The sequence below is a fragment of the Polyodon spathula genome, chromosome 15 (genome assembly GCF_017654505.1).
Source record: "Polyodon spathula isolate WHYD16114869_AA chromosome 15, ASM1765450v1, whole genome shotgun sequence".
NCBI classification, from domain to species: domain Eukaryota; kingdom Metazoa; phylum Chordata; class Actinopteri; order Acipenseriformes; family Polyodontidae; genus Polyodon; species Polyodon spathula.
In genome coordinates, this window is record NC_054548.1 from 18603521 (window position 1) to 18631104 (window position 27584).

Genomic DNA, 27584 nt, shown 5'->3' on the forward strand with positions numbered 1-27584 from the left:
GACAACTGGTACGTTTCTAGCACACAGATGTTCTACCAACCTACAAAATAATTGTAAAACCTCCAAGATGTCTGTAAAGCAAAATCTTGAAATATAAGGATATTGGCCCATACCCTCTCCAGACTCTCTCGTTGTTTGTCTGGTGTTCAGTTTGGCCACCATTCAATGAACTAGCTGGAGGAAGGCATTAAAGGGAAATGGATAGGTTCATGCAATCCATTGAATGTGTACTGCTATTTGGATTTGATTAACTCATCAATGATTTGGTAATTGAATAAAATGTTCTCTCAGCATTTCCCTCCAGCTTAAAAGTTAATTGAATTGGGCCTTTGTCTTATCTTTTTATACTGTACAAATAGATACACATAGTATTTGTCTTGATCCGTCTCTCAATGGATGGATACAGCAGTAGTTCATTAATATTTATATATATATAATTTGATCTGTTCCCCTTGTGGAGCCCCTTCTTCACCTCTCAGTCCTTTAGCATCTGTTTTATTTCTTCAGCTCTCTTTTCGTAAATATATTAGTCTAGATGTTTCCCTTATGTTTTGGATCTTATTATTTTATTTCTTTTTTTTTAAAACCACTATAGTACGGATTGTATGTCGTGACATTTGGTCTGCTTGTGAGAAACAGAGCTGAGAAGGATACAGGCAATGAGAAGCATGCAGTACAGTTTGATCACAATAGGATCAGCTGCTCCTTTCCCATTCTAATTACACAACATTTGATTGTTTGCTCGTCTTACTAGCATTTGGAAGGAAGCACACTAGCTAAGATCTTGCGGCTGTCTGCTAGGAGGTAATCGCGTGGAGATTTCTTGGTTCATTTGTTTTGGCATTGAAAGCGGACAGACTCTTTAGAAAGCAACGTCTCGTTCTTCAAATTTCCCTGGAACAGATTTAAGTTTGCAGAAGGTTCAGAAAGACGTGTGAATCCATATTTTCTCCACTAAAATGAAACTGTCAGAATTTATATTAATTAATTTCCCTTATTTTCCAAGCCCCATTAATCATTATTGCTGTAATGTGTCAGGCTTTGGCAAATCCTACTTTCTTTCTTCTCTGATGAGCTCAGATTATTTTGACAGCTCGTGACCTGCTTTGCTAATAACAGTTGTGATCTAGCAAGGGTTGTGGCTGGAAAGACATTGTCAGTGGTTATTTTTTCAGTGCTGTCTTCTGAGACCTTTAGCATTTCAAAACAAATAAAACTTAGTTTCAACATTTACCCTGCCTCAGCAATTAAACCTTGTTCTCTTTTCCTTTTTTCTTTGAACTGCTGTTTGAGAACTTGCTTTTAATAGAAGCCGTTAGCCAAGAAAACTGTACTTCTGCCTGCACAAAACAAGTATTGTTTTAGAAGGCTCTAAGAAGAAAATAATGATCATTAAACATACCAGGTAACGTGTCCACATATAAAATGATTAAAAATATTTTCATATTGTGGTACCTATATATAAACTTCATTCTATACATTTATAGTTTGATATCGATAATAATTTACATATCATAATATCATGGGATTCAAAAAATAATTCATGTATGCTTGCAGAAACATACTTTTTGTTGCTAACACTGCTAAAAATGTAAACGCAGTATAATCAAGTTTATTTTATATACAAGGTATATAAAGGTGTGTATTAGGTACAGCAAACCCTATGCATATCAATCATTGTCAGTCTCGTAGGCAAACACCACACACAAGTATTATTTAACCATTTTATTCCATTGATTTGTGTTTAAGAACCAAATGCTATTTGCATGCTGCATTATTTTGAGATATGTCCATACATCAGCAGTTCATTGCATTTTGTCTGTGTGGTTAGTTGCGCTATCGTTAATGTATTTTTAATATGTGAACTTTTGGTATTATAAATGAAATGCACCTTTTAAACATCAAAACACATCTTGAAAATAATACAGAATTCAGCATGACACTGTATTTAATAATTTTAGACGTGTCACGTGTCAGAATTTATATGCAGAGCAGCTGTAGATTCAGTTACTTCCGGACTGGCTAGAAAATAACATCCCCAAAGTCTGTGAGCAGTGAAGTGCTGAAATATGCAGGTTTTGAGATGGCTGATGGTGGAATAATAATACAATATAACAAGACCTTGTTTTTCTCCATGGATATTGTGAAGCAAAGTACCTCTAAGTTTTAAAGTAAGTTATTGCTTTTCATATGTAAATATCTGTTAAGGTCTATATATGTTTGATATTGCAATTGTGTTATTATATTTCTGTATTTTGGAAGACTTTGATATTATCTATCGAAATATGTGTACGATATTGATATACAATTTTCATATCGTTGCCTACCACTAATAAATATTGATTTAGTTTGTTTATTTTTTATTTCAGTGTCTTTCCAGAGATGCAAGTGGAGATATGAGTCTGCAGTATTTGGGCACAGTGGTAAGTGCAGGAAAAAAATAAATGAGAGAGAATTTAAGTGCCATTTGTATCTAAATATATCTAATGTAAAATGTGAAAAGATTGTACCTCACCACGGTTCATTGCCCCTTTAAGACAGGACCCAGGACGCAGAAATGGAAGTTTTAAGCGCGCCGATGCGCTATTTTTAGTAAACACAAAAACCAAAATAAACAACACAAAACAAACACCTAGCTCTTACCAGCACTAACTAACGCACACACAGGAACCTAACTAAAACAGGACAGCTAAGTTGTTTACCTGTACCACACACTAACAAAACAGAACACACAAAAAGGCTTCTTCACACTACCTTTTTGTTTTGATTGAAATCACCCTCAACCGGGCTCCTCACGCACCAGCAGCTCTGAACAGACTGGCAGCTTTCTTTAAATACCCTGCACCTGGCTCTAATTTACAATAAAAACCAGGTGCAGGGGATAACCAATTAAACAATAAAACAATTAATACAAATCTACATTCTCACCTGTTTTTAGGCAGGGAAGCTATTAACCCCCTCCCTGACGTATTACTGTATATATATATATATATATATATATATATATATATATATATATATATATATATATATATATATATATATATATATATATATATATATAATGTACATTAATTTGTATTATATTGAAGAAGAAAGATATCTTTTTTTAGAACGTATATAACGTCAGTTGTGTGAAGATAGCAGGCAGGCAATGATTGCATATGTCATGCATGATTCGTACCACAATAGGTTATCTTTGAATTTGCCTTATCTTTGAATTAGCCAACCATGGTCTGTGTTTTCATTGAGAGAACAACATTCACACTGGAGAAAGTTCAATGTTAGTCAGTACTGAGATTGTTGTATTCAGGTTGATCCTGGTAAGTGATTGTTCTAATAGGGCTAATTTCCATTGAAAAAATCAGTTCTTGCTGTTGGGATCATTAAAACAGAGGTTCGATGTAATGAAGTTAGCCTTTATTGTGTGTGTGTGTGTATATATATATATATATATATATATATATATATATATATATATATATATATATATATATATATATATATAGGTCAAGGGGGTGTATACTTTCTATAGGCATAGCATGTGTGTGTGTGTGTGTGTCTATCTATATATATATATATATATATATATATATATATATACCCGTTGCCCGGGAAAATTCAGTATTTCATGCATGACAAATTGGGGAACAGTAGCCTTATGGTTTCCTATAAGTTACCGATCTTTGGTGCCACACAATGTGCTCTGAGATACATGGCTACTGTACTGATCCAGCAATGGGGTTACTAAATAAAGTGCCCAGGGGATCAAAATTTGGGATCCAGACATAGCCCTGGATGAAAGACGAGGCTATGCAAAGGTTGGTTGTACTGGCTCCTGTGGGGTGTGAATGCATAAAGGAACAGAGGCAGACAAACTTTCTTGTTTATACACACTGAATAAAAATCTAAATGCAACATGTAAACTGTTAGTCCCATGTTTCATGAGCTGAAATAAAAGATCCCAGAAATTTTCCATACACACAAAAAGCTTATTTCTCTCAAATTTTGTGCACAAATTTGTTTACATCCCTGTTAGTGAGCATTTCTCCTTTGCCAAGATAATCCATGCACCTGACAGGTGTGGCATATCAAGAAGCTGATTAAACAGCATGATCATTACACAGGTGCACTCTAAAATGTTCAGTTTCATCACACAATACAATGCCACAGATGTCTCAAGTTTTGAGGGAGCATGCAGTTGGTATGCTGACTGCAGGAATATCCACCAGAGCTGTTGCCATAGAATTGAATGTTCATTTCTCTACCATAAGCCACCTCCAACATTGTTTTAGAGAATATGGCAGTACGTCCAACCGGCCGCACAACCGCAGACCACGTGTAACCATGCCAGCCAAGGACCTCCACATCCGGTTTCTTCACCTGACAGGTTTTCTGATCCACGTCTCTACCTTTTTTTTTTTTTTTTTTTTTTTTTTTTTTTTTAAAATGCATCTGTGACCAACAGATACATATCTGTATTCACAGTCATGTGAAATCCATAGATTAGGGCCTAATGAATTTATTTCAATTGGCCGATTTCCTTATATGTAAAATCTTTGAAATTGTTGCATGTTGCATTTATATTTTTGTTCTGTGTGTGTGTGTGTGTGTATATATATATATATATGTCAAAAAATATATCACACACGCAAAAATGTGTGTATGCATTACTGGAAATCAGACTTGTACTGCTGCAGTAAAAACTAGTAATTAATGGTAAACAAATCAATCAAAACTAAATATTAATATGATAACATCATGATCTAATTTGTATGCACTACGATAGCCATGGTAATTTTAGATAGATAAGCAATAGGTGTAGTATCTGAGGCTTGCACAGTACTTGTCCCTTTGATGAGCCCTGCTTGCAAGCCTGTCTGGCTGCCAGACATCCATTCAGCTGGAGTCGTAGTGCAGCTGCAGCAGCACGGCACTACTTAGCACATACTCCATTGACCTTTCCATCAGCACGGTTTGAAGAGCTAGCTGATTGGGAGTACGGTGAGGCTGTCTGTCACGGGGGCATCAGCATGGATGAAATGGTTCATTTGATTTCCTGACACTAGATGGCAAACACAGTTCTGCTTCTGGTTGTTGATAAGAAACAAGGGTTAGCTGAGCTGTCTGACATGAAGGCAAGAGGCACAGAGGAATTCAGCTCTGGAAAATCAAAAGAGACATCATTGGCCTTTTTAGTGTTGCTAGTTGAAGGACGGCGTATAACACTCATAGTTAACAAAAACCTTTAAACACGTTGCTAATATATATAATTTTTGTTCTTTTGTTATGATAGCGACATTGCATTGTATTGTACTGTTTCTTTACTTTACAGTTAACGGTGTTGCCTTTCTCAGATGCTGTTTGTGAGAATCCAGAACTCATTCTGCAGTATAAAAAGTTGTAAAATTACATGCAATTAGAATATTTCTCATTGGAATTAGTTTAGAAAATTCTTTTGATAGTTTGTACATTGGCTAAAAGGTCTGCAAGTGCATTGCTAGGTAAACAGTTTACTGTTTGCAAGCTTTCCAGAAAAGTAAAACAAAGATGACATAAATAAACCTGAGACCTGAGACCTGTCTTATTTTCCACATAGTGGATGCACACCCTCATATGTGCGTGTCACAGTGAGGGCTGCAGTGGTGATGTTAGACCAGGAATTGAAACCAAAAACACAGGATGATACAGGGCTAAACGGCACGGCTGCACTCGTATTTTATTTAAGTAGCAAAATAAAGATTTAAACAAAAACACACAAAGAAAAGGGCGCTCTGGCCAAAGTAAAACAAACACTAACAAATAATTATTTATGCATAAAAACGAGTACCTTTGTTTGCTGGCTTGGTAGCATTTGCTCTTGCTATCCTTCACTCTCCTCACAACTCTTCCAAACTCTGAGCCCTGAGTGGGTCTTTTATACTATGGTTGGAGTGTTAATTACCCATTAAACAATGACTTTATTAAGGCTCCAGCCACATTCCCAATGGCTTTACTGATTTAAGATGGTCTAAATTGATAAACAGCCAAACAGCAATCCATATTAAACGTGTTCATGCAAATAAAACCTCTGCAAGACAGTACATGATTTTTTTTTCCCCCCTCATTTATGAATCCACACTGTTGTGTATGGTGACAGGCAAGATATTTTAATCTTTAAACGTTATTAACTACTATAGCTGTTTCTCTTATCCAACAAAGTGCTCTATCACTTTGTTTGCATTTTTTACTTCTTAACATGGCACCCAAGACTCTGAAATTATGGATTAACTAAATATTAATTTCCCTTTCAAAATTATTATAACATTGTTCTGGAAATTAATTTGACCCTTGATGATCCAATACAATTAAGTTTCTGAATAAAAACACTTAGCCTATAGAAGGGATTAATGACAGCCATTTAAAACAATTTAGAACTCAATCAGTTTAACTCAGGAGGGTAAATGTAATATGATAATTTATCTGCTTAAACTGTATTTGCTTAGCAGGAAAGAATGCAAATATATGACCCTTACCTTGCGACTAAATGGTTGCTGTGTTGATGGATATATCCATGCCATTAAAGAACTTTGGGTAACTTTGGAATTTCGGTGATTGGTGCCCCTGAGGTTCAGAACTAAACCAGATCTCATACTGGGATCATTCTGGTATACATATTTCCATAATTTGCCTTTGCTGCTGACATGACAGCAAGACGCAAATAAATGTTTCTAATCATATCGGATGGAGTTGTAGAGGACAGCGTTTTAATGTAGTAGAAGACCTCCCTGTGGGGTTGTTATTGCCACTATAGAACATCAGTTACACAGTTGCAACAATAGTCTCTTAATTGATTCGTTTAATTAGCGGGAAATGGAGCTTGTGCTGCATCTTGTCATCCAATATCATAGGGGGTCCTGAACAGCCTGTGCTGTCTGCCACTTAACAGTCTTTGCACTTGTCACGCTTGCATTAAAGTGTAATTATATGTAAATGGAAACCACAAAATCCTTCAGAAGTTGGCCAACATAGCAATACCAGCTTTCTTTTGCACTCCAAAAGTTCTTAAAGTTTTGATTTTTTAATTTCTTCTCCCAGATTAGCAAAGCAATTACCAGTTTCTTTGATGGATAAGTGGCTCAACCTTAAGTCTTGGGGTAATCATCTCTATTTAAAGAATCTCTATTTGAAGAGCCTGTTTCACAAACAGGCTGCCGTCTACAGATACCAGTTTTGTGAAGTGGGGTAAGAATCTGTGGAGAATATGGCTTCCTTCTTTGTGAATGTTGCTGATATGTCCTTATTCAAGTGTGAGGTTGTCTTTGTTTTTAGTCTTTGGAATGGGAAATCTGTTGTCACGTAGGTTATTGTTATTATTATTATTATTATTATTATTTATAATTAAACCACTGCTCCTAAGTACATACTTAGTTTGTGTGTGTGTACATGTTGTTGTATATTGTTTTATATTATATTTGTTTTTTGTATTTAAGGTTTTAATGACAACTGTTTTATCTATTGTATACTGATATGTTTTTTAAATTCAAATTATGGATCCAGGTGGCTTGGTTTTCACCAGACAAATGAGACTGTTCAACTTAAATGTTTAGTATAAGGTTTTAGAGGTGTGTCTTGTGACTAAAAGCAGTAGCACATTGTATTTGTTCTGCATTGTATTGCAATGACTCATTGACCTGGTTTTCACCAGCGATTTTCTTCCTTCCATGATATATGCTTGCTTCATCCTCCCATGGTGTTTTCTTGGGTGGTATGATAGTGCTACACATGGGTAAACCAAATTACAGCAAAATATCCCCTTTTCTAAACATCCCACCTATTGTTTCAGGGCTGCATTCAACTACACAAATGTATGCAAACATTTGCCAAAATCTGTTTGCCACACATCTCTAGTCTGATCATCAATGTTCGCTGCCATCGTGAATACAAATTTTGCCTAGTTATTTGAACAAATGATGATGTTGGGACTGTTTTTCTTTCAGTCCTTAGTATAGCCTATTCTGGTCACAGTTGGATGAAAGGTGGTGTAAGGTATTAATTTTTGGGGGGTTGTTATTGTGGTGGCCCCCTTCAAACAATACAACCATGAAAGATGGGCATATTCATTATTAGAATGAACTAATAGAGAGGATAAAATAATCCTTGTCATCCCAATCATCAAAGTGGATGCTAGAGATAAAGAGATAACCAATTAGGGTCAACATGACACCTTTAAGACAAACCCGATGGCTCGATCCTCACACCAGGGTCATACATGTCTCTCTTGCTTAAGTGTGATCATGTCACCTAAGGGGATGCATAATATCTGCCTTCTCCAGCTGTGATACGATATCACGAAAGAAACATCACAGCTGTTTTACCACAAGGAAGAGATGTCACAAGTGCTTCAAATCGGGCAACACAAGAGTTAATATTTAATGAATAAATTAATACCTAATGAACACACTCACATTCATTATATTACCAAATCACTTGTGTTGTTGAAAAGGATGACGGCTTTAGCTCTCTTTTGAAAGTGTAATTTATTCACCCCACCGCTGGGGTGCTGGGAGTTCATGTTTGGCATCAGGAAATACATCTGTTTTCCTTTAAATGTTTATTAGGTTACACTGCTTTTCTTACTGGGACTTGCATTCATGCCATCTCCCCTGCGTCGGTTTAAGTTTCAGCCAACAGTTTCAAGTTAGTGATTGCCCCGTCACACCAGGCCGACCATTTGTATGCATTTGATATTTGCTAGAAAGTGCATAATACTCATACACAGCATTATGCAAGATTAGTGCAGAAAAATTACAGTTTGCTAGAAGCTGAAGGAAATTGAAAAGACAGGGTCTGTTCGTTTTAAAATATCTCCTAAGCCTTGTGATTTGATGACAATATAAACAACGTCACATTCATGCACTTTTAATATTGACTTTGGCACGGGCTTCTTCCTCAGATAAAAGGTTTTGATGCTAAGCAGTTCCGTTAATTTTGTAGTGAGCTCTTGTCTCTTTCTATGGTAACACACACTGTGCAGGAAGGTCATTATACTGAAATGCCTACTGTCAGCACAAAAGAGAAAGTTGATATGGTTGATGGGCTTCCTACAATATATTGATGAGAAAGCCAAGTTATTGTTAAGCATATTTCTCATATTGTACTAAAACTCTTTATTGAACAAGGAAAGAAATCTTTTTTTTTTCTGTCAAGCACTGTAACACCTCCTTGTGCACTGTGTTATATAAATAGATGGATTGGTAGATTGATAGACACATAGATTGAAAGACTTTATTTAATAAGATTATGCACCCCTAAGCTGTGGAAGATCCCTTAATAAAACAAGATAAGATTGTTTCTGCTTAGCTTATAAGCATACATTTAGGGATAGATCGAGAATTGAAAGTGCTTACTGGTCTATTCTTTTAATGAGGTCTTACAATGCAGTAACCCTAATGGAGATATGGTTATTATTTTTTTAACAGTACATGTTATTCTCCAGATGATGAGTTAGATATGCACACATATGCTTTTATTTATGCAATACAACTGTAGCTTATTTTGATTATACTAGCTATAATTGCTAGCTCTGTTTTTGATACTACCCCCTGAAGTTGCAATAAAACAGGTTTTATTATAGCACCCCCAAAAGCGGGCCGACAGGATTTTTTTAAAATACCACTGTAACAAATATCTGAATATTTGATCAAGCACTACTTGCAATGGTTTAATTGGCAACCATTAACATATTCATATTAGTTCATATAACAAATATTTATAAATGATGTTTGAATTAAGCAGCATCCCTTCTACTGTACAGAAGAATGCTTCTCCCCTTCATACTGGAAATCTAATATGACACGGGTATTTTCTGCACTGCTGCATGTTCAGCTATGAATATACTGGGCATAGGATTGAGAGAGAAACAGCAGTTTTTCCAGTAAAATGAATAAATATATGCCAATATTTTAAGTTTAAGTGTTCAGTAATTTCAAAGCTGTTCTATAGAATACCTGTTTTATTTAGTAATGCATGTTTAGATAGATGATCATGTTCTCACAATATACATATCATGATGTATGCATTGGCTGTACTGTAGATGTACAGTAATTGTACTTTTATCATGGAATGGGAAATAAGTCATATAACAGCGGTAGTGGCCTAATGATTTTTTTTTTTTTTTTTAATTTTTTCATCTTAGAAGACTGGCAGAATCTTAAAACACACACACACAGAATATATGACTGCCAAACTGTATAAACTAGTCATGCAGATTCAAAACAACTGGCAGTGACATGTGCTTTTATTGTAGCCTTACATCTCACCTACCATCTAATGTATGTTATGGAAAGTTAGACCAGTTAACTTGCACTTTACAGATGTAGTGTACTTTAAATTTAACGTTCTGCCTGATTTAGGGCTTATAATTAAAACTTTATTTGCACCTTCCTAGCTGGCTTTCATATTTTAATGGTAGTATTGTATTCCAGCCCAGTGTGGAGCAGTGGGATTTCCTGTTCCGGCTCTCAAACGTGCAGCTTTGCACTAAGACTGCCCAAGCAGTGATGCTTGTGAACTTCCCACAGGGACCTGCTCAGTGCTAATAATATCACAGCGAACAGGAGTCAAAGTTTAATTACCCGACTGGCTTCTGACTCTGCTTTGTTTATTTGGACGGGAGATTAGTGATTGCACATCAAACTGGAATTCTCGGTCATCCTACCTGGAGGATATTTTGAGTGCTGCCCATAGAAAGAAAATGGACTGTTCTCCCCCATTAGAAAACCTCAAATGCACATACCGAGATTGGATTCTTGGCAGACTCTTCTCTTTGTTATTTGAAGTGTTACACCCGTTTAACCATTCAGCTCATGTTACTGTGGTTTGTGAGTGTACACTGCTCCAAACAATAAAGGGATATTCACAGATGTGTATATTAAACATGTCCTTTCTAGTATGTGTAGTCAGTGCCAGACCTGTACAACTGTGTTAGCGTATTGATCCAACAGTTGGGACCTGCTTTTCCCAGCATAGAGGATCATGTTTGAATATTGCCATTAGAATTGTATTTTTGTTATTAAGATATCCCGTAAATCTTGTTTCCAGGAATCCCCTGCCTTGCAGTCCTAACTATTATTAATCAGTTTACCAAGGTTTTGGACTTTAACATTTTTTGTGTCGATTGGGTTTTTTTTTTCCAAGGTACTACACTGTACAGTATATCCTTATTCTTTTTCAAAGTACCAAAAGATTCTCATTTCATGGACAGGGATATAAGACCGTTCTTTACTGCACAGTGATCATTACCTGTAGATAATTGACCAACTTGGGACTCCTAACCGATGCACAGTTGACCACCATGTCAATGTAGCTGCACGACTTACATACTGTATGAACCAGTCTTAATGCACCATAAACTTTTTTTTTTTTTTTTTTGGCAAGGGAAAGAAATACCAGGCATTTCAGGGGAAAAAAAAGCAAGTGCTTTGAAATTAAACCACTTTATAAAGCAATACCATTTGCATCATGTCATCTTTTTGTCATTCTTGAGCAATTTCCTTTAAACTACTCCTGTTTTTTGTTTCCTAAAATAAAGGAAACCTCTTCATTCTAAAGAAACTGGCAATGGAGAAAATTGATCCCTTTTATATAATCATTTCTAAACATGTCCATTTAGAATGACACAGAGTTCCTGAAACCCAGAATTTAAACAGCAGAAAAGGAATAGTGCTCATAACAGCACAGTAAAGTTTCTACCAAAGAAACAGTTTTCTTACATTTCTATGTAATACTATTAAAACCATTCACATAAGTTCTGTATTGTAGCCACCTGTCTCCTTCAATGTCTGAGCAATGTTCTGTTTAATCTTTTTCAGTGGGCTCATGCTACTCCTTGCATTTCAAAGGCATTTAAAAAATGCCATTTATTTCACATTTGGGAACTACAGTGTTGACATTAATGAGGAGGAGCTGAAAAGGTTAACTACGGATGCACCACAATATTTTATTTCACATGTTACTGTTTAAAACATATTTGGATACTTCATTTTAACTGGAATTTTTATTGTAAACAGATTTATGAGGCTGTTCATCTCTAAACACACCATGTATTTCATATTAGTCAGTGGTATAATGTAAAAATATGTAAGTTGAAGGCTTTTAAAACCCTTTGAAGACCACACAGACACTGTTTTGTTACAGCATCCCACCCATGTCTCAGCTTTTTATACTAAAGATGCCATGGTGAAGAGGACATCTGCAAACCTTTTTTAAACAATCTTGTAAAGCACATACCATGTTTTAAGACTACCTTTGAACAAAACTGGTCATGTAGAATGCAAGTTAAGGTTCAGCGAAATTGGAACAGACATATGAGGACCGCATGTGTGACTTTCCTCTGTGGCTTTTAACAAACAATTCGGCAGTGTCCTCTAGCAGCTGTATGTGTTACTGTGATTCACTATCAATTGAACCCTATTTGGGAGTCCATTTACTAGTCCAACCCTTTGGCTTAAACACAGGAAAGCATGGACAATACCTTACATTCAGGAATAGAATACGCTAGATGATGAGTATTAACTGAATGAGTCAGATAATGTATCATTTACTGGCCTTTAAAATGCAGACCCGGGATATAACTAATTGTAAATGCCTAGGATTCTACAACTGGATCTAGTATAGACATAAATGTAATATGTACTTGTGACAGGGTAAAGGACCGTGTCCCGCGACTTGGTCCATGTTTGTATGCATAGTGCTAATTTACGGTGCTCTTCCCTGTTTCTCTCTCTGCAAGCTTTTGGGGTTTAATTGATTTAATAAGCCCAGAGGCCTGGTGCAGGAGTCCTGGCATGAGATGGGTTAAAGTTCCATGCTAAAGTCACAAGGATTAGGTCTTTAGGAAACTGGCTAATTGGTCAGTTTGCACCAGCAGCACTAGTTACTCATTAGGAAGTAACTAGTTGGACTGATTGGTCATAGTTAAGGACCTGTGAATCTTGTTTTAAAATTCACGGCAGTGTCATGGGTATTGTAAGTATTGTATTTCACAGAATGAGCACAGAACTGTTTTATAAATTATGCATACAGATTATTATTATTATTTTTAAAATCAAATAGATATAAATGTACTGACATCATCAAACTTATTCAAGCACTTACAATAGCTTGTGAAACGGTGTTGTAATCAAAAGTCTATAGGTAAAGTGTATCTGCAAGGACAGCTTTCAGTTCTAGTACGTCAGATGCATGTTCACCATTTAGGCCTTGCAAAACAAACACAATGTCTAACCCATACTGATCTTGGGCATCAGTCGACTTTCAGTGACCACTGACAAGCAACCAGACCGTTTTACAATTCCATCATCTCCTGCTTATGATACTCACCAACTTTAGGTAAGTGTTTATGTCTCAGCTGGGCTGATGAAGAAATCACTCCACCATTTGCTACACTCAGTCTGAAGAATTGATGTATCTTTTGGTTGTCCAATTTTTCAAGAGGGATATTTGCACAAACAAAAACCTCTGTCAAGTCAAAATATATTGTGTTTTGTGCTTCATGGTTTTCAGTGGACTTTTGGAATATGGAAGTCACCATTTTTTGTTTCTTTGCAAGTAAAGCAGTCTCAGTACTGCTCTGGATTTCCTCCTTTCTCTTTCAGTGAATACCCGATAATAATGGCCGATTCTCAGTAGTAGTACACAGTACAGTTACAGGATGTACAGAAGAGCTTACCTCCGTCGCTGTGTAAAACTCCTGCTGGATACTGCTTTATGTGATCTGCTACAGACACATTTTTAGAGACATCCATTTTCTTGTTTACAGTGTGTATATAAATTTCCTGCCTAGATTGCATATAGTCACATGGCAATCACTGCACAGCACTATGTGCATGGCGAATAGTACACGCAGGCACACAGCAGAGCTATACAGTTTTGTATGAAATACAAGTAATAATGATGAAATTTTTTTTTGTTTATTTCTTAAGAATATTTCCACAGAAGCTACTGGTCTTATGCAGTTGTTTGAGTGTTTTTCCCTTGCCTTGACAATAAAGGTGTAAGGAAGATAGCAGACTATTTTTATTATTATTATATTATGTAATTTTTTAAAAAAAGAAAATTAATTTAGTGCTGTACTGGCAGCAGCCTTACTTGGAGTATTTCTCTGCATTTGGTTTAAATACTTCCTGGTAGCCCCATGTGTGTATTAGATTACTTAAGCAAAGTGAAACCACAAGCATTTATCACATACTTTACTTTCCAAATGGACACAACAATCCACAATGGAGAAAATAAGTGTAGCTGATATATAACATACTGACATGAGAGCCATCATTCAGTTTGGTGATTGAGGTAGCAGGGATTCTTGATTTTCGGTTATCCAGGCTTTTAAAACACTTCCATGGAGTGCCGTTTGTGCCAAAACTATCCAGCCATTAATTTGTCAATTTATTTGTCAATTCGGAAATTGGTCAATTCATTTGTCAATTCTTGAATTGGTCAATTTGTCAATTCATTTGTCAATTCTTGAATTGGTCAATTTGTCCAGCAATTTGTCCATAAATTTGTCAGTTCATACAGTAATTCATAAACATATTTGTTAATTCATCTAATAATTAATTAATTAATTTGTTAATTCATTAATACGAAAGGCTGTACGGACCTGCAGATTTCCAATCAACCAGACAAACTTCCCAACAAACAAACTTTCAACTGTCAATCTCACACTGTGCCGAAAACACTGCAACCTTTATAACCAGTGGGAGCACACACTAATATTTTAACCAGTGAAAATCCAGCCTCACTCCAAACTGCTTCAGCCAATAGTAATTTAACAAGATACTCGACTCCGCTGATTTTCAATGGAGACTCCTGTCTCATTGCGCACAAAGCATTGTGGTATATAGAGAGAGCATTGCAAAAAAAGTTCTATGGAGGCGTAAGAAATGTTGCTGATTTACGCCATGTTAAAAAAAATGTATAAAACTTTTGAAATGGATTTCACATTTGCCCAAGGCCTTTTGAAGAAAACGGCAACATTACCAAATTATGACAATGCGTAGTTATTATGAAAAATGCTATTTTCTGAGCACTGTCACGTTCATTGGCGCATGCGCAGAAACATCGCTCTAAAGAAGCGTATTGATTAAATCGTTTAACAGTCCAGGTTACTTTAGAAATACATAATTTTACAACATAAAATATTATCAGGACACAGCAATTTAGTACAGTAAACAATGTTGTAAAGTTATGTATGTTGCCATTTCTTCAAAAGGCCTTAGGCAATTGTGAAATCCACTTCAAAAGTTTTATGCATTTTTTTTTTTAACATGGCGAAAACCAGCAAAATTTCTTGCGCCTCCATTGACTCTCCATAGAATTTTTTTTTTCAATGCTCTCTGTATATACCACAGTGCTTTGGGCGCATCGAGATGGAAGGCTCCATTGAAAATCAACGGAGTCGAGTATCTTGTTAAATAGAATATATTTTGAAACGCCTTTCTAAATAATACTGGCTGAAGCAGTTTTGAGTGAGGCTGGATTTTCATTGATTAAAATATTAGTGTGTGCTCCCATTGGCTAGAAAGGTTGCAGTGTTTTCGGCACAGTGTGAGATTGACAGTTGAAAGTTTGTCTGGTTGATTGGAAATTTGCAGGTCCGCACAGCCTTTTGTATTAATGAATTGACAAATTAATTAATAATTATTAGATAAATTAACAAATATGTTTATGAATTACTGTGTGAATTGACACATTTATCATTATCACGATTTCACAAACGAATTGACAAATAAATTGACCGATTCACGAATTGACAAACAAATTGACAAATTAATGGCTGGATAGTTTTGGTACAAATGGTTCTCCATACACTACTGTGTAAATGGAAGACTCTTGAAGTGAAGTGGTTTACTGGTGGATAGGTAGTGGTAGGAACTAAGCTGTTTGAGGGGGGGAGGGTTTAGATCAGTGGTGCACAAACTGGGGGTGACATGGAAACGTGGTGAGTCACTGGGGGGGGGGGGGGGTGACTATGACTAAAGAGACAGTATTTTTTTTTTTAAAGGATTGAACATTTTAAATACATAAATGTCAGCTAATTAGGCCATTCTTAACTTTAAAATTAGCCGTTGACCATCACTTTAGTACTCGTAGAACCATAGAAATTAATAAGTGGCGAGTGTGTCAGTAAAACTGCAGTGAGCAGTAGCGACAAGTGTAATTAAAAAAAAAAAAAAAAAAAGCATTAATGTTTTAACAGGCATTTTTTTCACAGATTTAATGTAAAATGTGTATCTTTTCCTAGGGGAGCACCACACATATACCCGTGCTCTTTTGTGTTTTATTTATTATATTTCGTCTCCACAAAAGGAGCAAAAGGAGACATGACCAGCTTTTCATGGCCAGCTACATCAGGTTTTTTTTTGTACTCGTGCTGTTCGCTTCACTCCCGGTGTGCATACTTTATTTTGTGAAAACCCCAGATTTAATTACTTAACGGTGGTGTTTTTCTGGTTTATCTGTCCAGTAAATGTTGAAACACCAAGTTTAAAAAAAAAAAAAAAATGTTACATGTATTTTATCACAGAATTATTTTTTAGAAATGTTAGCTAAATGTTGACTTGCCAACTGTAAACTAAACATTTAAATTAGTTGATTTATTTATTAGAAACCCAGGTTTAACATGTCAGCTAAATGTTCACTTGCTAAGTGTAAAAAAAAAAAAACTTCTAGACTCATTTTCAATGTTGAATTTGTGATACACTTTTGTATTTAGCTAAATCTAGATGTTTGGTGGTTAAGGAAAAAATACTGCATTTACACAATCGGGAAAAAATAAAAACTGTTAAAATATGAAGTTAGGTCGTACGTTTTAATATGGGGGGGGTGAGGGGCACGACAAAATGTATGCTAAAAAAGGGGGGTGGCATTTAAAAATTTGTGCAACACTGGTTTAGAGGATTGGTAACTAGCAGATATACTTCACTTAGGCTCGGTACCATTTCATTCATTCAGAGCATACTATAATTAAGACAACATATTCCATTTGAACTCTTTCTACAGCTGCACCTTGGAATGTTCTTTTTCTTAAGTAATACTGACATTCAATTAGTTACGCTTTGTTTCAGTATAAAACATTTTCATGCCTTAAAGTTTTGAATTGTGGGTTACATTTGTTATGCTTCTGGTATGCTGTGTGCTATAATTCTCTTTCCAGTTACTCAGTTACTGCTGTTGACACATTCATGTAAATTGGTGGATCTCTGTCCTTTCTAAAATAATTCCCATAAACAACGGTATCTTTAAGGTAGGATCTTCTGGCTCTGTAATGGTACTGTAGCTGGAGCAAAAATATAAGGATAGACCCTTGGTTACTAGGTTAGACGAACAGGCACCGAGAAAGTACTTGGAAAAAGATGGTATGTGCTCAATGTGAAAAGACACACATGCTTTTATCTTCTGCTGGCTAGCATTCGACACCAATATGAGATCTGGCAAGAACAGGGGACTACAACGGGAGAAACATGTTACATTCACAATATAGCTAGAAACTTGTGGAAAACAATGCTTAGTTGCTAGCACTGAGATCAATTGTGCGTTAATAATTACTGTACAGTATGCCTTTTTGGAATATTCTCTGCCACTGTCTGAGGTTATGTCTTCTTGCTTTTTATGTGCATGCAGTTAAATCATATGCTGTCCAACCTAAATAATTAGTTTAGGGTTCCCCTGGACCCTCCTCTTTGTGAAATCTCGACTTTGTTCTTCAAACCACAAGTTGACAGTTTAGTCTGCAATTCACACAGACATAATATGAGTTTTCACTTCTTGTAAGCTTGGGTGAATATCAAGATTGAATTTGGGATTTCTTTGTGTAGGTCAGGGCTCCCAGTACAGTGGTGAACTACATTTGAGTTCATTACCAACAACACTGTTAGTGCTGCTAGGTCTCTTGGCGTTTTAGGAGGATTATGGTCTCGCTGGTTACACTCACTCTTCAACAAGCAGTTGCTCACCATAACCCAGCTTCTGATTGATTAGCACTGTCCATATTTTTTACAACAGATTGAAAAAAAAAATAAAGGTTGAGGTGATGCCTCAGTCGGCTTGAGGCCTGTCCTCTTTTCACAGCCACTGCAATGGAAAACAGCCTGCTGTCATTCAACATTTGGAATGAGGGATTCTTGTGACCTTTTTTTATTTATTTAACAGATGATAATAACAAGTCTAGCTTCTACCCGGTTTTATTGTCTGGTAGGCATGGGAACAACTTTTAAGTTGCCTCAAGTTAAATTGCCCACTGCACAAGAAGCTGGTTTGCCCCTTGAGTCCCACCTAATTATCTTTCTTGGTGACAATAGATGTCAACGTTGATGCAGTGGTTGTGATTTTGACATCTGTCAACATGTTTGCAAATATGGAGAAGGGAGGAAGTTCGAGGTTATTAACATCTGGTCAGCACCATAAAAATGTTGACCTTTGTTGCCACCATGAATCTAAAGTGCATGAAGTTTGTGCTTAAGTTGTGGTAAATAAAAGTAAAAAATACCCTTTCCCAGGTCTAGCAAATACACTGCCTTGATTTAGTTTATAATCAAATATCTGGTAAAATTAAGTGTGCGTGATGAATTTATATATAAGTAAAAAAAAAATTACTTTCGCGTCCTTGAAGATTTTTGGTGTTGCCTTGCTCTTCAAATCTCATTCTACTTCTCCTCTGTTACGATAATAGGGCTATAAATGGCTAACAGTCCTGTTAGATGGTTTTTGGTGGTACTTGAGAATTAGAGCCTCTGTCACCAGCAACATTGACTTGACACTGTAATACATTTCAATTGTACGAGGCACCTGACCGCAGATGACAGATTTTTCTGGCAGTGTTGTTTTAGCTTTTTAAGGCCTGCCGCTCGCAAGGAGAACAATTAAGAGTGTCAGTTTCCACAAAAAAATAAAAACAAAGGGAAAAAGGAAACAATTCGTTCAACAGGACACAACGCCACAGAGGATAACCTGCCTTCAAAGATTTTTGCCTCGAGTATTATAACAGTGAAAATGGTTGACTTCAAAGGACAATGCTGCAGCGGCTTGAGCAGCTTTCCTGCTATTCTTGTTTGCTGCTTCATGGTTGCTATATGTAGCCCATATCCTGTCCCCTGTAGTCTCAGGTGGTTAGCCTTTGTTTATATAGCTGAAAATGCTGCTTGAAAAATTCTCTCCCCATTTTCAGTCTGTGTGTCAGGCCTGATGAACTTGTTAGCAGTGCAACGATATTCCTGAATAATGGATGGGGGCTTCTCACGATCCTTTGACATTTGACATGATTATGTAATCTGTGTACTCAGGTCACAGGACAAGGTTAATAGGTTGGGAGATGTTTGCCCCACTATCTGTTCTTTCTACAAAGGAGAAATTAATTGTGAATGCATTTCTTAAGAGGTTTAGCCTCAGTAGGTTATACATTGTAAATGTTAATTATAAAGGATTTGAGAAAAAATGAACAGTACAGTCAACTTAATTTACTGTAGTGTGTCCTAATTACACTTTGTAGGTCTGGAAGCTGCAAGGGCCCACTGCGTAAGCGATTATGAGTATTTTCTGCATATTAAAAAAATAATAGTTAAGTCCTAATCAATCAATTTTTGAAAAATAAATTTAGTAGTCGCCAATTAATTTTTACCCTGTTTTTCTCCAAATTTGAAATGCCCAATTGTATTTAAGCTCAGTCCACTGCTACCACACCTGCGCTGACTCGGCACTCGCGAAGACAAACACACGCTGTCCTCCGAAGCGTGTGCCGTCAACAGACTGCTTTTTTCACGTCATGCAGCCAGCCCAGAGCTACTGTGTCGGAGGACAACGCAGTTCTGGGCAGCTTACAGGCAAGCCCACAAGCGCCCGGACAGTCTACGGGAGTCGCTGGTGCGCCATGAACCGAGGACACCCCTCCCCCCATAGTAAAACTTGAAGAAGGTTGAATTGAGGCTGACCTCTTCTGTAAACCTACTGACATGCATCAGTATTTGCACATGTCCTTTGCACATTCAGTACACATTAAAAGGGCAATCCGAAACGGTCTAGGAATAAGAATACAAAGAATATGCTGAAAAGAAAGTGACTATGTAAAACAAAGAAATGTATTAAAAACAAATCTTAAAAAAAGAGGAAACAAAGAAAGGATTATAGAGACAAAGTGGATAAACTAAACAGAGATAATCTACTAGATTAGAAAAAGAGAGATAAAAAGGTCAGAAGAGTTCCATTAGGAATGACTTACTCTAAACTTTTGCCCAATATTTCTAAGATAATTTGGAAACACTTGCCAATTCTACATAATTCAGAAAAATTGAAATAAGTATTTCTTAAGGCCCCAGTTGACAAAAGAGAAGCTAATTTAGGTGATATTTTAGTTCACATAAAAGAAGATGGAAGAATAATTGACAGAATAGATTCTACAAATACTTGCACTAGTACATGTAAAGTGTGTAAATACATGGGCACAAGCAAAAATATCATTAAACATAGGAAACTAAAAAAAATAACCACTAAAAACTAATACCTACTGTAAAAATAGCAATGTTGTTTATGGACTAGCCTGTGAAAAATGTGATGAAATAAAATATGTTGGAGAGACTGGAGCAACTTTATATAAAATAATTCAGAACCACCTTTCATTAATAGAAATTTAAAAAAATGAACGAACCAATAGTACAGCACTTCACCAGTCAAGGACATGACATAAATAATGTAAAATGTGTAGTATTAGAACAACTAAAATTAGACAATGCGTACATATAAAAGAATAAAAGAAAGTAAATGGATAAATAACGATTGTGCCAATGGGACTCAACAGAAAATAATGAACTAATTAACTCCATATAAATATATATAAACATAAATAAACAAAATTAATTCAAAAGTTTTGCTGATGCACTGCAAACTGTATATGCTGAGAAGCCTATTAACCAGTTGTGGTAATTAGTGCAGGACCCAATTAAATCAATTCATTTGGTCCCTTGATTGAATTTAAACCAGGTCCACAAAGCATAAACCAGTATAGGACACACTCCACTATAGACTGAGAAGCAGGGGGACATTAAGGATAGTTTGATAGACCATTAAAAAAAAAAAAAAAAAGAAATGATGTTTTGAATAGAAAAAAAACAATTTTACCCCAAAACTGCAAGTATTGATCTCTACTTAGGCTGCAGGACATTGTAGTTATGTAATTGTTTTCAACACATTTATGCCAGTTTTATACAACTATATGTAGGGACCACTATGTAGATAACACTGTATAACAATTTTTTTTTTTTTTTTTTTTTTTTTTTGTTCCTGGGTAGTAAGTGTTATTTCCTAATTGCTTATGCCTCAAAAGTGTAGAAAATGGCTGTTGTTCCCCACAAACTTTACTTTTGTGACCAGGACAGTAGAAATTTACCTATTTTCCAGAACATTCCAGATAGATTCAGTGCTGAGTAAACTTGGAGTAACTTCTAGAACTTTCCAGTAATATAAATAGTAGTATAAATACAGGGGCCTTAAGCCCACCAGTTCAGTTTAGTTCCAGCTGCCTAAGTGGATACATATCTGCATTTTTCTGAGATGGCATCAAGAGGTTGCAATGGTGGCATTCCTGATGGGTCTCCAAGGCAGTTTTACCAAGTTTCCCTGCTATCTTTGCCTTTGGGACAGCAGGGACACCAAGGCGCACTACCACAGACAGGACTGGCCACAGCGGACCGAATTCTCTGTGGGGAGGATCAACGTCAAGTGGGAGCCACTGGTGGACCCCCGGAAGGTGCTGATGCCACCACTGCACATCAAATTGGGCCTTATGAAACAATTTGTCAGAGCTCTAGATAAGGAGTCGGCAGACTTCAAGAATTCTTCCCTAAGCTGTCTGAGGCAAAGGTCAAAGCCGGTGTCTTCGTCAGACCACAGATAAAGAAGATCCTGGAGTGCAATGAATTCCCCAAGAAGCTCACTAGTAAGGAGAAAGCAGCTTGGAACAGCTTTGTCGCAGTGGTTCGGGGCTTCCTGGGCAATCACAAGGCCAAAAACTCTGTGGAGCTTGTTGAGACTCTGGTGAAGAACTACGGCACAATGGGCTGTAGGATGTCCCTCAAAGTCCATATCCTTGATACTCTTCTTGATAAATTCAAGGAGAACATGGGAGCATACTTGGAGGAGCAAGGCGAGCGCTTCCACCAGGATATACTGGACTTTGAACGCCGCTACCAAGGACAGTATAACGAGAACATGATGGGAGACTGCATTTGGGGGCTGATTCGTGAAAGTGATTCAGAGTATAATCATAAATCCCGAAAAACTACTCACTTCTAAATCTTTTGTAGTCATTTTTTTATTACTTTAGTATAAATCTGTGTTAATTTGGATTCATATGTTGTTTTTTTCTGACTTTATGTGACCGAAAAGACACACATTTGCCCGTTTTCCCATTGGAAATAGTGATATTATGAAATATCACTGTCCTGGTCACAAAGGCAAAGTTTGTGGGGAATAATAGCCATTTTCTATACTTTTGAGGCATAAGCAATTAGGAAATAACACTTACTACCCAGGAACAAAAATTGTGTTACATAGTGTAATGTCTCATGGTTCCTGGTGTATTTCAAGGTAAAGCATATGTTAATTTTGATTTTTTAAACTAAATAATGTGTAAATGCAGGTTGTGTTTCTAAAAGTGTGCACTGCCCTCAATCCTGCCGGCCTGTTTCACATGCAGAGTGACACACATGTTCAGTTGTTTGGCCTCCACAGTTAATTGCAGGCAGTCTCTGTAAAGTGAAAGTAGCACTTACTCCAGTAAATTACCTTTGTGGTGTAATTACCTCCTTGTTCAGCAGTTTGTGGTCATCTGTGGGCTCAGACCAGTCCAGTCTCCACCTCTGCACCTGCACTATTGTTAACCACACAGCGCCCCAGCAAAATCACCCTCTTAATTGCTTTATCTTCATCTGTCTCTCAACTCAGGGTTATCATCCCCATTAATTAGAGCTGCGCTTGCATTACAGGGGCCAGGAAACTGCTTGAATTGCTTCCTGTGTGGTTGAGTGTTTAGCGTTTGATAGCTCATGTAGTTACTGTACTGTCTGTGTAACGGATGGCTTTGGGTTACTGTACACTATGGTCTGCTGAATGGTAATATAATGTTAAAAGGACTACTATTGTTCTCACATATGTACAGTAGGATACTATTAATTGTAATTTGTTAACACTTAAATAATGGCTGCGTATGAATTCTAATGGATTAGCTGTTATTCCTATGGTGTTGTTCTGCTTGAATTCATTATAAATGTTTCACAAAAAAAGGTTATCCGTATAACATTCAGGCTGTTGGAAAATAACCACACAAAAAAAGATATCCAGTTGTTCTACTATGAAATCATATTGGAATTAATGTGAATGTGTGACCATCATTTTAAGGTGTTGCAGGTCATTCTCTAAACTTCTGTATACTTCTTCTCTGTACATAACTGTAAGATAATGCCAGGAGAGGTTTCCAACCTGTGGCTATTTCGGTCCATTCCAACCCATAACCTTTTCCCAGCCAGGTCTCTAATTATTTAATTGATGCTGGGACAGGTCAAGTACTTGACCTGCAGTAGAGTGGAAGACCCAAGGCAGAGGGCATCATGCAGAGTTTGATCACAGGTAGATGTTCTAACCCTGGTAAGAAATCATTCGGAGAGTTCATTTCACTGCTTCATGCTAAACCCAAGTTGTTTTATTTTTCTCTTTGTCATAAAAATGAAGACAAACCTTGACACTTATGCAAGCAAAGAAAAACAGTCCCAATTGCTGACATATCTTCCTGAGGCTGTCTAGTGAATAGGGTGGACAGTATCACCAGTGTAGTTTTGCTGTGGCATTACCCCAGCTTTGAAATGATAGGTTAGTTTGGGATCTGGTCCTGTGGTTGATCATTAAATACAGGCGATCCTCGACTTACGACGCATGGCACTTACGACTCTTGCATTATTACCCTGCTTCGACTTTACGATATCGATACGGCATTTACAACACGGCGAGACCCGAGCCATGCTTCATGTGCGCATGCTCGGTGTCTGAACCGCAGTACCTGTCGTGGTCGCCCTGACTCTGTCTAGCGTTTTTTCTGTTTTTTTTTTTTTTTTTTTTTGACCTTAACAATGTCTGATAAGAGCAGTGGACTCAAAGCTAAGCTGTGGACTCTGTCACATGATGAGGGGCTTAACTTCAGGTGGTTGTAGTTCCGGCTAGGAGTACCGCATACACACACTGAATACGTCATTGGAAAGCCCCTAGTCTGTACTTTTAAACAAGCCATATAGATGCCTAAGTGTAAAGAGTTAAATAAGTATTTGCATGTGTACAATGTAACGTGTCATTTTTGTAAAAATATAATACCTGGCCACAGAGTCAGGCACGTAACCCCAATTTATAACATTGTTCCTATGGGAAAATGTGCTTCGACTTACAGTACGACTTTCAGGAACCAATTGTGTTGTAAGTGTGAGGACTGCCTGTACAACAGCACTTAAAAATTTGAATTTCTCGCAAATAGACAAGGTCATGTTCTAAGTTTCTATGTTAGGTTGTTGCAGTTTGTTTTTATAGTATTGTTGCACCAGCATTGCCCTGGTTACAGTACAGCAACCAAAACTTTGTTTTTTATAAGTCCTGTAAGAATCGGACTAATTTGCTCTTTAAGAAATATTCTTAAGTTTTTTTTAAGTTTTTGTCAAAAAACTAACCACAGTATATTTAAAATGGATCTACTCTATATAGCAAAGGATCGGTGTGGTTCTGTACATTACCTGTTTAAGTTGGCTTGTGATGAAGATGTGATTTCTTAACGAATATTTTACTCTGCTCTAATTTAAGTTCAAATGCTGTTTTTAAGAATTGTACTGACCTTGTTTACACCAAATGACCCTGTACGCTCACAGGATAGACGATAGAGCATAATCTTGTGCACGAGAAACTCAACGACACAGGTTGGTCAAACCTGGGAACCTGTTTTTCCCACCTGCGTGAGAACGGAAACCCGCCACCACAGGTTTTCTGTTCAGATTTCCATTTTAATGAGACTGTCAGTACCATCGTTTTACCGGCTCAAAACCAAAGACTATCTATTCCCACTGGGAGCATGCTTTTTGTTCTCATCTCTACACATTGTTACATGTGTTGGGAGCAGTGTGTTGTGACAAGTTAACTGCCACTCAGCTTTCCCAACAAGTCAAGGCCGAGCTGCCTGGGGGAGGGGGGTTACGAATTTGACAACAGGAGGGAGACATTGCTGTTAAATAGGCCTATGTTTCTTGTCTGCACTATTTCTAGCTCTGTCACTAGACTCAACACCGCAGAGTCGTTATTTAACTTTTAGTCAACACTGTTTTCCAACCTTTTTTTTAATTATTATTTTATTGCTCCCTCTTACAGGTTTGCCTGTTACCAATGCTGATTAATCTCCTAGTTTATGCTATTCAAAAGCTACCTAGTTGCAGAATTTATGTAATGTCTTCTGTTAAGGATGCTGGTACTTTTAACCTAATTGAACTACCGTTTCTTTATTAATGCAGTATACTACTCAAATTTTAACTGTACGCTCATTTCCTTTGTTTATTTCCACATTATTTGCAATACACAATTTACCTATTCCCCTTCCTAAGATCTTCCCAATCCATCAAGCCTGACCTACTCACTCTGTACAACTTGTAAAACAGACATCATGTCCACTGAAAAAGTTTTGCTTCATGGATATACAGAAGTTGTCTGATGGTCCGAATTCACAAGCTTTCACTTCATTGTATATTTGTAGCTATAATAAAATGAGTTTTGTTGAAATAAATGATAACTATAAACGTGACAGCCTTGTGACGTAAGTATTTTTGGACCATTCCGTTCTACAATTGTTTATTTGATAAACCTCTTGGCACCTCTCTTTTTTTCATCATCTGTCCCCCAGGACGTCATGCACTGATACTGACAGGTTGTCAATTAAATATAGCCGTACTGCTGACTGTCTTCTATTTTTGATAAGATATCCAGTCAGAGTTTAACACTTGCAACTCTGTTCATGTGTTTTGTTTTCAAACAGATTTACTTTGAATGTTATGTATGAATGTGTTTTCGTCACTAGAATGTCCTTATAGCTTTGTAAAAATCTATAAAGAATGCTCATACGCCAAAATAACAATGAAGTCAATTCATATTGTATCACCATTCATTCCTATTAACATTATTACTCTTCAGATGTTTTAAATAATTTTTGTACAATCTAATGAATGAATATGATGCAGTCACTGTAATTATGCTAACTCTTCCCAAAAAATGTTTGAAACCATTTAAGCTGTCAAAAACTTTGTTTGTCTGAGATTTGTTGGTGAGTTCCCTACTTGGCCAATATGCTGTTGCAGACGGCTCGATACCATATCCAAATTCAAGTCTCCGGGAGCTTTGTATTCTTATTCCCATTGTAGGTATTCCTCAGAGAGTTGCTTTGTTTATGAATAATCTCCTAAATCAGGAGAACAAGCATCAGTGAAAATGCCAGACAAACCCATACGACCAGAGAGCCAATGAAAATAAATAACACCACCCCTGTGTTGAGTGTGGTGAAGTGGGGATCAGGTAAAAATATCAGTATCAGTTTGGGAAACAGCGTAGTAACATACATGAAATAATCTGACTTTATTGTAACGTAGATTATGAAGAAGATAAAATCAAAATGAGTGACATGTAATCAATAGTATTTTCTCAAGCTGATGCTCAATGAAGCAGTAGAGTGTTGTGTGGAGCTTGTTTGTTTTGGTTGCTATGGTTTTTACAATACAATAGACTGTTGGAGGTCATGACCCTAAGTTGGTTGGTTATTTTTTTTAGTTTTTGGTGCGGTGGGGATTTCCTTTACAGAAGAACTGGGAAATGTGCACTTCCCAAACCTCATGATTTTCCCAAGATGTTTGATTTATGTGAACTCTTGACAACTTTGTGATTTACTTTTATCCTTCTCCCTCCTGTTGCACCTATGGCTACCCCGCAGTCACTATCTTGCTTACTGGTCTGAATATTAATCCCCTTTACCTCTGGAACCCTATTTTTCCAGTACTACACCAACTGTAACTAATACATACTGTCATTAATCTTGTACAGAACTTGCTATCGTAGAAGCAGGAGGCTTTGAGGGAAAATACAACTATGTCAGAAAATGGTTTAAGGTTAGGGTTAGTTTTTGCTGTTCTTTTTTTTTTTCTTCTTTTTCGAGATTTACAATTGTACTGTATAATTGTAAATACTAGTACATTTTTCAATATAAGGTGATTCCACATGTATGGCCATGTCTATAGGTACTGCTGTATTTTGAGGAAGGCTGTATCAGAGTACGTACGTCAAGTACAAGTGTTAAGAGGGGCTTGTGTAGCCCCTCATTAAAGAAACAGGATGAATGCCTCAATGAGTGAACTCACAATGAGGGTGCCATTGCAAATCAATGGATACCCAACACTGTTGTTATAATCACCACCAGTGAATTCACAGCAATTGCAAAGGAACAAAGGCAATCTGAAAGACAAGTCAAGGATGCGTTCAACACCTGCATG

The 27584-nt window shown here is 36.8% G+C and overlaps 1 protein-coding gene across 5 annotated transcripts in view; it reads left to right on the plus strand.

Annotated features, from left to right (window-relative positions):
- The window catches only part of LOC121327468 (propionyl-CoA carboxylase alpha chain, mitochondrial-like), a 182898-nt gene that overhangs the window by 112391 nt on the left and 42923 nt on the right, over positions 1 to 27584 (plus strand). For all 5 annotated transcript variants that reach the window (XR_005951575.1, XM_041271533.1, XM_041271535.1 and 2 more), the window contains exon 21: positions 2370 to 2423. Coding sequence is in view for 4 of the 5 variants with exons in the window: in XM_041271533.1 (XP_041127467.1) it covers positions 2370 to 2423 (54 nt within the window). In the remaining variant the exon portion in view is untranslated. The remainder of the gene's footprint in view (positions 1 to 2369; positions 2424 to 27584) is intronic.